Genomic DNA, 15,797 nt, shown 5'->3' with positions numbered 1-15,797 from the left:
ACAAACATGGGCCCATAAAATTAGTATTGGGCTCTCAAGTCTGTAGGATATGACTATTGGGCTTTTTTGTTTTTAAAAACTCCATTATGCACGAGCAAATAAATTTATACAATATATTAAAGGAGAATTTTGAGGATATTTATAAGACTGTCATTTTAAATTAAAAATATTACTTTAATTACAATTGATTTTTGTTATTGAATTTGTAATCATATCCGGCAGATTAAATGAGGAAATTATCATAATCAATGAACTTAATGAATATTGCAGACTAAGAAGTATATGGACCGTCTATTATTAAAAATGTTAATAGCTCGATTAAATTTATACATATATAATAAAGAGTTTTAGAGATATTTAAAAGAATGCTATTTTAGATTAAAAATTATAATTTAATTAAACTATATTTTGTAAATGAATTTCTCTCTTTAATAACTGACAGTTTCATGTATAGTGTGGTCAATTAATTTGTGGAATAATTATTTTATGCTCCATCATCATTGTGCATTAGAGCATCCACAATGGATGTCCCACTGAAAGCCCTAATGAGAGCCCTAGTGGTTGCCACATCAGCATATCCTATTTTTCTGCAATGGTCTTCCTAGTGGATGTCATATATCTCTTATCCATTTTTCATTTCAATTTTAATATCATTGTTTTTTAATTTTGTTTTTAATTACTAAAATACAAAAATATATTATATTCAAACACCACAAATGCAAAAAAAAAAAAAAAAACTATATTACTTAATTTTTTAAAAAAATTACATTAAACTAAAATACTAAATTAAAAAAATCCAAACTAGCCATCTAAATTTAACATCTAGCTCAAATTCTTGATCATCTTCTTAGTACTCTGTCGGGCTTCCGGATTGGTTTCCTGACAAAGGCTGTTTTGGGCGTCAAGTATAAACCTATACTCAACCACCTCGCGAAAACCTCTGAACTCCTCGATCGCTGAGGCCATGAGCTGAGCAGATGGAGGAGGCGCAGCCTGCGAGGGAGTCGATCCAGACGCGGCTACCTTCGCCTTCCCTTAGGCCTTCCCTTTGGCAGCCTTGGTGCCAATGGGACGTCTAAAAGTAGATGTAGGCGTGCCGGAACTCCCTTCCGGCTCAACGTTCAGATCTATAGGAGATGGGTCGTTGCTCGTGTAACCGCCAGTGGCGGTGTTCTTCGTCCGCTTCGCAGCCAAGGATCCAACCGGTATCCCTCCGTTGAACTTCGCCCTGTCCTTCAAGATCAGCCAAACATTTTACAGCTTGAACTGCCCGAACCGCGAATGGTACTCGGACAATGACTTGTTGAGGACATCCTCCATGCTCTCACCGCTGGCCCTTCCATCCTTGTTCCTGTTGTTGATATAGCAAAAGCTATTGACGTGGAGCTTGATCCGATCCCAACACTTGCACAGTTGAACCTTGGCCCGCTTGAACGCCCTCTTCGGTTTCACCTCGTTGTAGCGTGCCTCAATGCAATCCCACATCCTGGCCGAAGTCTGTGTTAGAGTTTGTATACTAGAAATCACGTTTCGAGTGATTAAATACTGTAAAACTCTTATTTTATTTTCCAAGGAATAAAACAGATTATTTTTGTCATAATGTTGTTATGTTTTACATTTAATGGATGTTAATTGCATGTTTAAATGTATAAGTTAACTTTACAAAGTCTAAGTCTTTGTTTTAGTAGACCGGTTGTGGGCGGCGTCCACTTTAAGGTAACACGGTCAGTCCTAAACAAAGAAAAAGAAGAATTTCACGACCTAGATGGAATTATACTATCCACTGTGAAAGGTTGCAATGTTAGTCCGCATATTTCTAAGCCTTACTGAAATAAGATGACATTGGTGTGGTAAAGCACTGAACGGATCTAACAGCAAGACTTGTCTTTGTGCTATCTACTGAAAGGCGAGATCTTGATAAATATTTGTTTCTTAATCAATGTAGGTTAGCATTGAGCATACGGTATTGATTACGCATCACTTTGACTTATCAAATGGTGCGGGGTTTTCATAACCCAATAATCCTAATATATTGGGTAGTGGTGATTAATATCTAGCGATGCTATGATTGCTATTATATTGAATCGTGCGCGAGGTGAGTCTCGTTTGAGAATGTCCTCAAGAGGAGCGCGAAACAAGGTTTTATTATTCGGAACCTAGCTAGTTGGATTTTGATCACTCTATGAATAATAAATAAGCGTTTCATGCCAAGTCCACTATTTGAATTAATAAGAAATTAATTAATAAAGTCCATAGTAGACATTAATTAATTAATGGACATTTTTATCTTAAGAGCAGGAAATGAAAGTTAAAAGGGAAACTCGGATTACTTATAATTTCATATTTAGATGGGGAGAGTTCAATATTACTTCTGTAGTGGCTGCTCGTAGTATTCCAATTAAAGCTTATATTAAATTGTGGGTTCAATTTAATTAGTAAAAAGTAAATTGGATGAGCCCATATCCAAAACCTTCCATAGATCCATGTCTGGGCCCAAAAGGAACTTAATATATAGGAGAATAAAGGAGACAGAAATCATTACTCCCTCCGTCCACCAAAATTTGTCCTATTTTTCCATTTCCGTCCGTCCCCCAAAATTTGTCCCATTTCACTTTTACCATTTTTGGTAGTGGACCCCATATTCCACTAACTCATTCCTACTCACATTTTATTATAAAACTAATATATAAAAGTAGGACCCACAAGGTGTGTGTACACCTAAGCTATGTTCTAGAGGTTCAGATTCTTTATGCATATGCGATGCTATGACAGGTGATATAAATGAATGTGTAGATCCGGGATCTATCAATGTATATATCATAGTGTCAAATAAGTAAAGTTTACCGGTAATGACCTCTGGTGCTCTTGATGCCTCATCTTAGGTTATAGCAAACACACGAGCATGTCCCTGAAGTGTAGATCCTTGTGCCTCTGACTGTCCTCGTCCTCTACCCATAGGAGCATTCATAGTTTGTGCTCTACCACGACCTCGGCCAAAACTAGTACTCGATGCTGCAGGTTGTACTGTAGGTTGCGTCATTGCTCTACCACTGGACATCCTATCAAGTCGTGAGGGGCACTCCTTATAGTAATGCCCTTGCTGCCCGCAATAAAAACAACTTCCTGTAATAGCTCGGCACTCCCCCACATGTGGTCGTCCATAGTGTACGCACAAAGGTCGTGTATATGTTGTCATACCGAATCCCTGTGCCCGCTCAGCATTAAAAGATGGTGCACGTCCACCTCTCTGAATAGATGGACCTCCTCTACTTAAACTAGATGTTGTAGAAAAAGAGCCTTGTCGTCTAGTAAATCTTGGACTCGACTCATTGGCATATTGTGGTGGTCCTCTCTTCTGTCTCTGAAGATAAACATGTCTTTCTTTTACTAGTCTCTCAGCTCGAATAGCCGCTGCATGCAAATCACTATAAGAATGAAGGTCCGAAGGTGTGATCTTGCTCCTTATCTCGTATATCAACCCCTCTTCAAAACGTCTGCACTTATCTTGTTCTGTCGGCAACATTGCAGATGCGTATCGAGAAAGCTGAGTAAATTTCACTTCATAGTCAGCACCCGACATAGCTCCCTGCTTAAGGGACCAAAAACTCTCTCTGCTTCTCATCACGATAAATTGTTGGAGGTTGTATCATAGCGTGCAGGACTGTCTCCCACCAATTGTAAGCATCACCTTGAAGATGAGACACTGCATAATCAAAACGTTCTTCTAGAATACAACCCATCTGATTAAAGACACGCTCTATCCTCTTCAGCCATATCTCAGCCTCAGCTGGATCATGTTGGAACATATATACTAAAAAGCATTTTTCGAGTTTTTGAATTTGATAAATTGCTTGTATATTGTAAACACTCTTCATTTAATGAGAATAATAAATGTTTTCTTCACACTGTGTATTTTACTTTAATGGGTATTGACCGTATTTAATTATATATTAAATTATATAATTAAAACGCCGGAAAGTAAACTCAGTCTAAGTCTTCTACATTGAAGGTTGGGTCGTGGAACAGGTCATCACAGTAGGTGGCCCAACCGGTACCTTGTAGAAGTAAAACTTTTTCACAACCTAGATAGGCTTTGGCTACCTATCGTGAAAGGTTGCAGTGTCCATCCGAAAGTCGTCTTTACCTTGAGAATGACTAGTGACACTGATGTGGTATAGCATTGAATGGATCTAAAGTATAGACACGTCTTTGTTGCTATCTACTGTAAGACGATGTCTTGGAGATTTAATATTTCCTAATCTTTGTAATAATATAGGACACACGTTATTTAATCATACGCTGCTTTGACTTATCAATAGGTGCGGGTTTTTCGTAACCCAATATTCCTGATATCTTGTGTAGTAGTAATTAATAACTAGAATGGTGTCAGTTTTATTATTACATTGAATCGTGTGCCTGCGCGGTTTGACTATATCCCCAAGAGGTGTTCGAGAGAAGTTCTATTATTCGGAAACCCGGCCGGTTTGGATTTAATCCAAGAATAAATAGAAAAGGAAAAGTATATTTTTAATATACATCTCGTACTAGACAAACTCTTGGAAATAAAGATATTAATTAATTTAAAGTCTATAGCAGACTACAAATTAATTAATGGATATAGAAAGTTTTAGACACGGGAAATAATATATTAAAGAGGTTAACCCGGATTGCTTGTAATCACGGATTGGATGGGCGGTCAATATTTCTTCTATAGTGGCACAAGAAATATTCCATTGGCCTTATGTTAAATTATGGGTTATAATTTAATTAGTAAAGAAGGTCCAATTGGGGAGGCCCAATCCAAGCTCCATAGATCCCTAACCTAACCCATCATAAACTCTATAAATAAGAATGTAAGGAGGAGACACATATGTTATCACAAACCCTAGCCTCCACGCTTGGCTTTCTTGTCTTCTCCTTCAAGATTCTTATAATTTCTAAGAGATTTCTCCCACAAGGAATTTAGATCTATAGAGTTAAGGGTCATAGGTTAGAAGATCTTTGGTCTTGCATTCACAATCAAGCTTCAAGATCTACACGTGGAGAAGTAGCAAGCCACTTCGATTCTTTGGAGAATCATTGTTGTAAGTATTCAACAACATAATTTAAATTAAATTATGTGATTAATTGCGCAATTATATGTCTCTACATATTCAAGCATGAAATTGAATCGACCCACATAATCACCTAAATAGATTCTTATGTGGATTTATTTATTTTGCTTTTTCCGCTGCGATTATCCCCAACAGATCAATGGTCCCATAAAAGTCAACAGCTCCCATTTTTCGGAGTTCTTTAAAGTTTCTACCCCTTTGCCTCATGACTGGCCCTTGTACTTCCTGTTCAACCAGTCTAGGTGTATGCTGGTTATCCCCACATGATGCAGCAGGTATATGAGATCCTTGAACAGTGAATGAATGATGCAAGGCGGCTGACCCCTCTCTCCTCGGTGACACATGTTCATGAATGTCCATGTTCCTGATTATTCAAATGCATTGCAACTTATAACCAAAACTTATCAAATGATACGCATGAATGCGATGTCCCAGCGGGATTCTATCCCCGCTCTGATACCACCTAAACTGTCACACCTCAACCCTTATGACTTATACACTTACTATAAATAAATTCAAAATTTAAAATAAACAATCCACATGTCAAGCAAATAAAACACACATTATATAATTTCGAATACCAACATTTATCAAGTACATATTTCAAAACATTCTAAACCGTAGTGGGACCCTCTCACCACTCTATATACTACACATTTATCTACATGCAAAAATGATGAGGAGAAGAAGGTTGCCAAAACGCGTCAGCCGCCGAACCTGATAACACGTGCAGTTCCTACGACCCACGTCAACCAAAAAACTTCACTGATATCTTATTCCTGAAAAATATTAGTGGTTTATATGAGCCACAACTCAGTGTATATAAATCTTACCTTTAATTCCATATCCCAAAATATCACGCATATTCTTTAACCAATATATATATATATATATAGAAATAACCAATTAATAATAAAACAAATTCATATGCATATGCAGATGCCACTTTGTTCAACTTATTATTCTGTGACAAATCAAGCCTGGTATATGCCCGGGATTCCATTGTATATGACCCGAAGGTCCCATTGCCTTTGTACATATATATATGACCCGAAGGTCCATTGTCATTGTATAATATGTGGACCTGGAGGTCTCATTGCCATTGTATACATATATATGACCCGAAAGTCCATTGCCATTGTATATATATGACCCGTAGGTCCATTGCCATTGATATCAGACCCAAGGAATGACTGTCACAGATCCTTTTTAATCCAATGATTCAAATAATTCCAAAACCATGTGGAAACATATCAATTGCATCAATTACATATTTCTATCATATTCTACCATTGATATCAAATACTCCCTCCGTCCCACATTTGGAGTCACTTATTGTTATGGCTCGGGTTTTAAGAAATAGTTGAAGTGTGTAATAAATGAAGTGAGATGGTGGATTGTGTAATAAATGAAGTGAGATGGTAGAGTGTGTAATAAATGAAGTGAGATTGTAAAGTTGGTTGAAGGTGGGTCCCTTTTGACTTTTGATTTTTGTTTTGGTTTATTTTAATGTAGATAATGACATTTTGATGTAATTTTGACGAAGAATGGGGTAAAATTGTATGACCAAATATGGAAAATTCTAAAAATGACTCTTAAACTGGGACGGACTTTTATGGCAAAAAGTGACTCTTAATATGGGACGGAGGGAGTAACACATTATCATATCAGGGTCACATCATATAGTCCAATTATTCACTTTATATAAATACCTAGCAAAGAAGCACATAAGACATATAAAATTAAAAGTGTGATTTATACACACCTGATTACGACAAGTAATCTAACGAGCACTTGTTTCTGCTTCCCGATCTACAACACTCGACCCTATATTTGTCTTATTCTCGATTTTTATATAAAAAAATAAACTCTAATTTCTTTCTCTCATTTTTTTCTAATCTAAGAAGCTTTATTTTATTTTATTTTATTTTCTACATTCTATATCATATAGCACACCAATATATAAACATAGCCCCTGTAACCTTATTATTTATCAAAATTCCAGTTAACATTCAAATATATTAGTTCATACATCTATGAATAAACTAATTAACTTACTTTATATTAATGTATATTAACATAACACTTATCAATAAAAGCATCTCAAACAAGTGATAAATATTTTATAAGATTGGAAAAAGACATCTTAGATGAGAGGTGTAGAAACCACTTTATTATCATGGGAGTGTTGCCTACTAATTAACTACTCTGATACAAAAAAAAATTAATTCTAGCTAAATAGGGCAAAGATTAAATTTCGTATACAAATATTAGTTACAAAAGGATGAATTCAATAGATACTTTCAAGTATTGAGTGGATAACTTAACCACAAACTTCTTTAAAACCCTATAGTTACCTTATATAAATTCAAATAAAAATATCGTTTATGTATCAGTAACTAGAAGTAAAGAAAATTATGAGAAACTAAGAATTGGTATAGGCGAAAATTTACTCAAATGATAGTCTATCTCTTCAATTGATAGATTTAAAGCTCTCGTTGTTACTTGTTTATTTCCCCTCTCTTTTCTCTTTATTTTTTTAAAAAATCCTAACTCATAGTATATAGTATATTCCAACAAGCTAGCCGACTTACTTATGTAATTATCTATTATATGGCTTTAAGCAATTTATAATATATTTTTAAAATTGGACAAAAAGTTATTGTTTTTAGAATTTGACACAGTTGCAATCAAACCATAGCTTACTAATAACAATTCTATAATAATAAACTATACTAAAAGTAAACAATTATCTACTAGCATTTCCTTAGTTATATATATATTTTACACATAGGTATATCATATACACACATATATTATGTGTAGTATATTTATCAATAGGTAATCTAATTGAATATACATAAGTATTTAATCATAATTATATTTATTTACTTAGAGGAGTGATCAAGATCTAATTAATTTTAAGTGGATAACTAGTGAATAAATCTCAGCCACTCATTATCTTAATCTAATGACTAAATGAAGTATTCAATTTATATTAATAAAAATTGCAGGGGTTAGTTTGGGAAATCAACTTTGTTACATATTCTGACATACGCATTCCATTCACGCATTATCTCTCTCTCTTTCTCTGTGTGCCGATCTCTAGCCGCCACCGTGATGTGTCGGAGGCGCTTCGGCGGAGGAACGTGGAGCTAGAGAGGGAGCTCCGGAGTAGCCTGGAGGGAGAGCAGAGAGTGGAGGAGGAGTTGCGGATGACGTGGCAGCACGTACGGTTGGTGGAGGAGCAGATCTGCAACGAGCTTGACGAGCTGGAGGCGGAGGCTGTCGATCACGCCATGGAATCTAGGGCTCAGATCACGCTTCTTATGGAGAAGCTTTTTGCTTCTTACAAACTTCTTCAATCTCTCTCGCTCAATAATCTTTCTCACTCAATAATGTCCTCACACTGAATAATCTACCTCTATCTTTGTAGTTCTATGTGTGTGATGCAGATTTATGAACAAATTTATATTTTGTAGTTTCATTTGGATTTGAAATCATTTGGATTTTTAGGATTTTTCGTGGGATGAATTGTTGTAACGGAGATGCAGATCTATGTATTGTGGTGTTGTTGATCGAAAATTGAGCACTTTAAAACATAATTAGATCACTTTGAACTCATTTTTAATGTAGTGAGCTATATTTTATCATATATGTGTTCATCTGTGTACTTCACTATAAAGGCAATACAATTCACTGTACACAAAATATACTTCACTATAAAGCCAATATAGTTCACTATAAACACAATATAGCCAATATAAGCATGCATCACAAACAGTTCACTCTAACCATGGAATACTTCACTCTAAATATGTTTTTACTTCACTGAGATGAAAAAACAGAGCACTATAAGCATGCATCACAAACACTTCACTGTAACCATGGAATACGTCACTCTAAGCATGTTTTTACTTCACTATACGTTCATTATACTTCACCAAAATGAAAACAACATTTACTTCACTATAAACGTCATATGCATCACTATATGCTCAATATACTTCACTAAAATGAAAAAACAGTACGCTATAAAGAATGCTGAATATACTTCACCATACACACAATATACATCACTCTATATGCTCATTATACTTAACTGAAATGAAAATTAGTACACTATAAATAATACTCGTCACTGAAATATCAAACACATATTTACTTCACTATAAACAATATTTACTTCACTGTAAGTGAGATTTGTTTCGTTGAAAACTTCTTGGTTCAACATACTTATTTCGTTGCGTACCTATTTTTTAGTTCAGTATAAGTGTGAATAAGTTCACTGCTTACATGTTTTTAGTTCACTGTGTACTTATTTTAGTTCACTGTGATTGCGAATTCATTCACTTTTTTAGTTGTTTACTTCATATCAACAATTAATTAGTTTATTTGTGAACTATATTTTGTTAAATATCATTTGTGAACAAAAGAGCTATTAAAAATCAATTGAATCTATATATATCTATGAACTACATGAATAAAAATTTTGTACAAAATATTAATGTAAGTTAGGAAACTATTGAATGTAAATGAACCGAATAGGTATTACAATGAACTGAATCATGTTATGAACTATATCAGTTTCTACAATTGTTTCATTCTCCATACATGCATAAGCTTCCCCTACTGTTTATTTTTCTCTTCGTCTTTCGTCTTTCTTTACGTATATCAGCAGCTTCTGAAAGATTCACTGGTTATCCTATCATATAAAGAAAGTAAAAAATGATTAATAACAACATTCAATCACAATATACTTGGACATAACAACATTCAAGCACAAAAAGATCACTAATAACATGCATCAGAAACGCTTCACTCTAACCATGAAATACTTCACTCTAAGCACATTTTACTTCACTGAGATGAAAAACAGATCTCTAATAACATGCATCACAAACACTTTAATCTAACCAAGGAATACTCCACTCTAAACATATTTTACTTCACTAAGATAAAAAACAGTGCACTATAAGTATAGATCACAAACACTTCACTCTAACCATGAAATACTTCACTGAGTTGAAAAAACAGATCACTAATAACATGGATCACAAACACTTCACTCTAATCATGAAATATATCACTCTAAGCACATTTTACTTCATTGAGATGAAAAACAGATCACTAATAACATGCATCACAAGTACTTCACTCTAACCATGAAATACTCCACTTTAAGCACGTTTTACTTCACTGAGATGAAAAAACAATGCACTATAAGCATGGATCACAAACACTTCACTTTAACCATGAAATACTTCTCTCTAAGCACATTTTACTTCACTAGGATGAAAAACAGATCTCTGATAACATGTATCACAAACACTTCACTCTAATCTTGTAATACTTCACTCTAAGCACATTTTACTTCACTGGAATGAAAAATAGATCACTAATAACATGCATCACAAACACTTCACTGTAACCATAAAATACTACACTGTAAGCACATTTAATTCACTCAGATGAAAAAACAGTGCACTATAAGCATGAATCACAAACACTTCACTTTAACCATGAAATAATTATCTCTAAGCACATTTTACTTCACTGGGATGAATAACAGATCACTAATAACATGCATCACAAACACTTCACTGTAATCTTGTAATACTTCACTCTAAGCACATTTTACTTCACTGAGATGAAAATGCACTATAAGCATGGATCACAAACACTTCACTCTAACCATAGAATACTTCACTTTAAGCACATTTTACTTCACTAAGATGAAAAAACTAAGATGAAAAAACAGATCACTAATAACACGAACGAACCACAAACACTTCACTCTAACTATAGAATACTTCACTCTAAGCACATTTTACTACACTGAGATGAAAAGACAATGCACTATAAGCATGGATCACGAACACTTCACTCTAAGCAAATTTTACTTCAATGAGTTGAAAAAACAGATCACTAATTACATGCATCACAAACACTTCACTCTAACCATGAAATACTCCACTATAAGTACATTTTACTTCAATGAGATGAAAAATAGGTAACTAGTAACATGCATCACAAACACTTCACTCTAATCATGGAATATATCACTCTAAGCACATTTTACTTCACTGAAATGAAAAAACAGTCCACTATAAGCATTGAACACAGACACTTCACTTTAAACATGGAATACTTCACTTTAAGCACATTTTACTTCACTGAGTTGAAAAAACAGATCACTAATAACATGGATCACAAACACTTTACTCTAACCATGAAATATTTCACTCTAAGCACATTTTACTTCACTGAGATGAAAAAACAGATTATTAATAACATGCATCACAAACACTTCACTATAACCATGAACTACTTCACTTTAAGCACGTTTTACTTCACTGAGATGAAAAAACTGATACTAATAACATGGATCACAAACACTTCACTCTAACAATGGAATACTTCACTCTAAGCACGTTTTTACTTTACTGAGATGAAAAAACAATATAGTTCACTCGTACACAACACCAATTCATTCACGTAGAATTAACCAAATCGAGAAATAGTTGAAGTGAAAATTACAACATACATTCAGTTTTGTCCTTTTTTCATTAGTTTCTACAGAGTGAACTAATAATTCTCTCATTTTTTTCATTAGTTTCTGCAGAAACAGATTCAACAAATTGAAAACAAATGAACTTTTGAACCAGATTCAACAAATCAAGAACCTGATCCAGCAAATCGATAACAAATAGCAAAATATACTGAAATTTGAAAAAAATCGAAAAACAAATTCAACAAATAAAAAAATTACAAATTACCTTTAGTTTTCCCCTCTTCTTCATGACTATCTTCCTTACCATGGAGAAATATGAAAAATTGACTAAACCCTAGCTATAGAATGAGGAAGAAATCGCTCAATTGAAGAGGAAATGCCATAACTTTGGAGAGAATATGAGTAGCGAGAACGGAATTTGGAAATGGGGAAGCAAAATGAACCCTATATCATTTAAACCATTGAAAAGTCTATTATGCCCCTGCATTCTTATAGTGAACCGAATCATTCACATAGTGAACTAATTCTGCTTCAATTATGAAAATCACATGGGTAAATACCAGCCCTTGATTTCTTAATCTTGTGGCTGAGATTTATTCTCTAGTTATACACTTTATGGGCACTTGCCCCATATCACTACTAATATACGTATATATATCTATTAATAATAATTTAGTACCTTGTTCAAATATATCGTTAACTACATTTTTTTTTCTTTTTTTTATTAATATTAATATCTACAAAACTCTTTTAATATATCTAATATGCAAATGATAAAATAATATGCAATAATGTAAAATGATGCATATTTCAGGTTAGGGATGTCACAATTTCTGCTCTGTAGAAAAACATGCTTTAGGTTTCTATATACTTAAAGCATGATCAATTCAAGTTATGAGCATGTGAGAATTACGCGAATAGATTTTGTCTAAATAATCTGCTAAATAGATCTGATTATTATGTGATTTATTTGTTCGATAAATTATTATATTATGAAATTCGAACGCGCTTCCGCTGCTAGATCCTTCAGTCTGGTTGTTGGAGGATATCGAATCCTCCGATATATTGACCCAACACTGAGCACCTTCACGTACTCCTCCAACTCGTAGTGAGTACGCCCTGTTGCGTACTCTTCATTGGGCTCGTCGAATGGGAGTGGGACTGGGACCGATGGCGCCTTTTCCTTCCGCGCCATCTTCTTCCTCCTCCTCGGCAGCTCAGGGGCAGGAGGTTGCCCGCAACTAGGCTTCATGTCCTCAACCCGATACGCGTCGGTGTCGAAGAACGGATCGAACTCAGAGTCCGAAACGAAAGTGGATCCTACAGATCCAGGCGTCTCAACTCGGTAGTCTTCGTGGCCGGGCCACCGGGCGCCACCGCTGCCGCAAAACATGGGCATATCGTCGTCGACATTATGGGGGTTTGGGAATTGATTCGGATCCATTCTTGAAAGTGTGAAAAATGAGAATAGAGAAGAGAAAGTGAGGAATGGAGAGTATTGGTGTGTGAAAAGTTAAGAGAAAATTGGGTATTTTATAGTGGTTTAATTTTAGGGTTTAAAGATTAAAAAAAAAATGAAAAAACGTCGGATTGGGCTCGGGCTTCGGGCTGCAATGGATGCCAGATCTCACGCCCGATGGATCGGTCTTCCTCGGGCACGCCCGACTTCTACAATGGGTACCCGACGACGCCCGAGCCCGATCTCGGGCGATAGGGTGTGAGATCGGGCACCTATTGTGGATGCTCTTAAGGTGTTGTCAGTTTTTTTAGCAGTTTAAAAGTCGGGAATTTTGACTGAAGTTTGTAGGCAAGTTTACGCTCATTAATTTATCTTTGTAATTAGGCGGGGCCTGCTTTCACTCACTAAAAATAAACATGTAGAAAAATGGCGTTAAAACATTAGATGAATCGAAAGGGTGGTGAAAATAAAAATCCATTATAATTTATATGCGTGATTATTTTTTGTGTGCGAAATGATCTAATTTCATCAAAGAATAACCGTTCTTTTCATTTAAAATGGCAGGTTCATTTTCACTAAGTAAATCATTAATTAATAGTAGTATTCATTTTAATGGTCATTGATTGGCTAGAGAAATGATGTCTTCTCATTTTAGTTAGAATTTGAAAGGTTTATAAAAGCTTTTGTTTATAAATACATATTCTTTCATTGTGAAATTATCTTTTTACTGAGGTTCTCAATTTTTTTTTCATTTCTCGACGATAAATTGTACAGTCAAAAAATGAGATAGAAGGGCCATGGACGAAGACCAATGATATGGTTGGATTTTTGTGTGGCAATGTAGCATAATTTACCGCCGCCATACTCCTGTTCATTTTACATACTTATTTGGATTTAGTCATTTTCAGTATTTATACTGTTATTAATTTGATTAGTACCTCATATATTATTTAAGTTATTGGGATGAACTATTATGCTATTTATCAAATTTAGTCCTTCTTCATACTATTGCCCCACTATATTTTTGTTTATGATACTAATTTATGTAACCATCATTTTGGATCACTTAAACCGGACATTTCTACTATATTGCTCTATATTATCACTACCATTTTTTCTTATTTTAATAAATATAATTTTTCTTTCCAACAGTAACCATTAGAATTTTCATATTTTTATTCTACTAATTGATTATTGATTTTATGTATTGTAAATTAATTTTGTTTCATTTTACAGTTGTGGTAAATGTATTTTATTAATTCCTTTTTTGAATTATGTATATGTACTATTATGGAGTTATAAGAGGTGCAATGGATGGCTCCAAACAAAGCAAATGAGGAGAGTGACGGGTTATAATGACAATCGTAGATTTTTAGTTTGTAATAGCGAGGTTGACGATTTTTTAATTCTAAAGTTAATGTAGTGTACAAAGTTTTTTCAAAAAATTATGAGTAATTATCCCTCTGTATTATTCTTTATTGTGATAGGTTTCTATTTTCTACTACTTCACGATTTAACTTCAACATTATATTTTATGATTAATATTGAATTATATATATTTATATTCCTCATATAATTAAATTTTTTTTACTCATTTTGCATACAACTTTCCTATAATGATGTTAATAATAATTTTATTCACCTAATTTATGATAAAAAAAAATATTTAAATGTATGTTAGTCCTTGCATAGCACGGGGGTGATACTAGTTGTAGTAGTACCTGAGATTCTACGTAAAAAAAAATTATATCATCATTATATTAGTTTTATAATGTTATTATTATAAAGTACTCCATATTAGCCAAAGTAATTTTTGTAGATATGTATAGTTATAAAATAGTACTTCATAAACAAATTAATATATAGGGATATGTTAATATTAACTTTTTTTAAACTGATAATTTTGTAACTCAATACATATTTATAAGTAGTAGTATTATTGTTGACATTTTAAATATTAATGTCAACACAATGTATTAAAATATCAATGAAGTTTATGTTAATGTTTCAATGTCATGACATTTTTATTACCAACGAATCACATATCTCAATACATATTTATAAGTAGTAGTATTATTTTGATGTGCAAACTTTAGAGTTCAGTGTTTAGGGATGTTTATTCAAAATTATATAAATCTGATATATCGTCATATTTCATAGTACACATTTTGTCTTCCTCAACGTAATACAACTTCGTTTAATTGATTTCCATACATCATTCTTAATATCTCTGCCAAACCCTAGAATTTAGCTTCAATCTCCCCAAAGCTGAGCACTGAATCTCTTCGCCAACTCATTAAATTCCCAAATATTCTTAAATCAAGTTGGAAATTCAGCTGTTAAGTGTAGATTTCGCCTGTCTCATCGATGGCCGTGAGTGCTAATAATCATTCAGGCGCTCAGAGAGATGGCAACACCAACAATAATAATAACGGCAACGGCAACAGAAACAACACTGTGCCGGAAAATACCAGCGGAAGCGGCGGGTCTGCCCAAACCTCACTCTGCCATTATAACCCGGGCATATCGCTTGATTAGACGCCAAAGGAACAATCGACGCTAGAAGATTTACTTACCAAGTCAGCCTAAGGCCATCTCCAACCATTTACACCAAACTCAAGCCCATTTTTGAGTATGCATCACACCAAAATGTAATGTTACTCCAATCGTTAACTCCAAACTCAAACTCAAACTCAAAAGAATATTCTAT

At 34.2% G+C, this 15,797-nt stretch overlaps 1 protein-coding gene across 1 annotated transcript; it reads left to right on the top strand.

Moving 5' to 3' along the window:
• The first annotated feature begins 5,377 nt into the window (after nt 1–5,377).
• On the top strand, nt 5,378–8,527 carry LOC148926439 (uncharacterized). The gene is made up of 2 exons (XM_089059131.1): nt 5,378–5,389; nt 8,129–8,527. Exons 1-2 carry the CDS (start codon nt 5,378–5,380, stop codon nt 8,525–8,527), a joined length of 411 nt encoding a protein of 136 aa, XP_088915257.1.
• Nucleotides 8,528–15,797: the final 7,270 nt, after the last annotated feature.

The sequence above is a fragment of the Salvia hispanica genome, chromosome 5, assembly GCF_029641045.1.
Source record: "Salvia hispanica isolate PSC_SH4W2 chromosome 5, Shi_PSC_v1, whole genome shotgun sequence".
NCBI lineage: Eukaryota > Viridiplantae > Streptophyta > Magnoliopsida > Lamiales > Lamiaceae > Salvia > Salvia hispanica.
The sequence above is the reverse complement of the archived record's forward strand: the minus strand, read 5'-3'. Positions and strand labels throughout refer to the sequence as shown.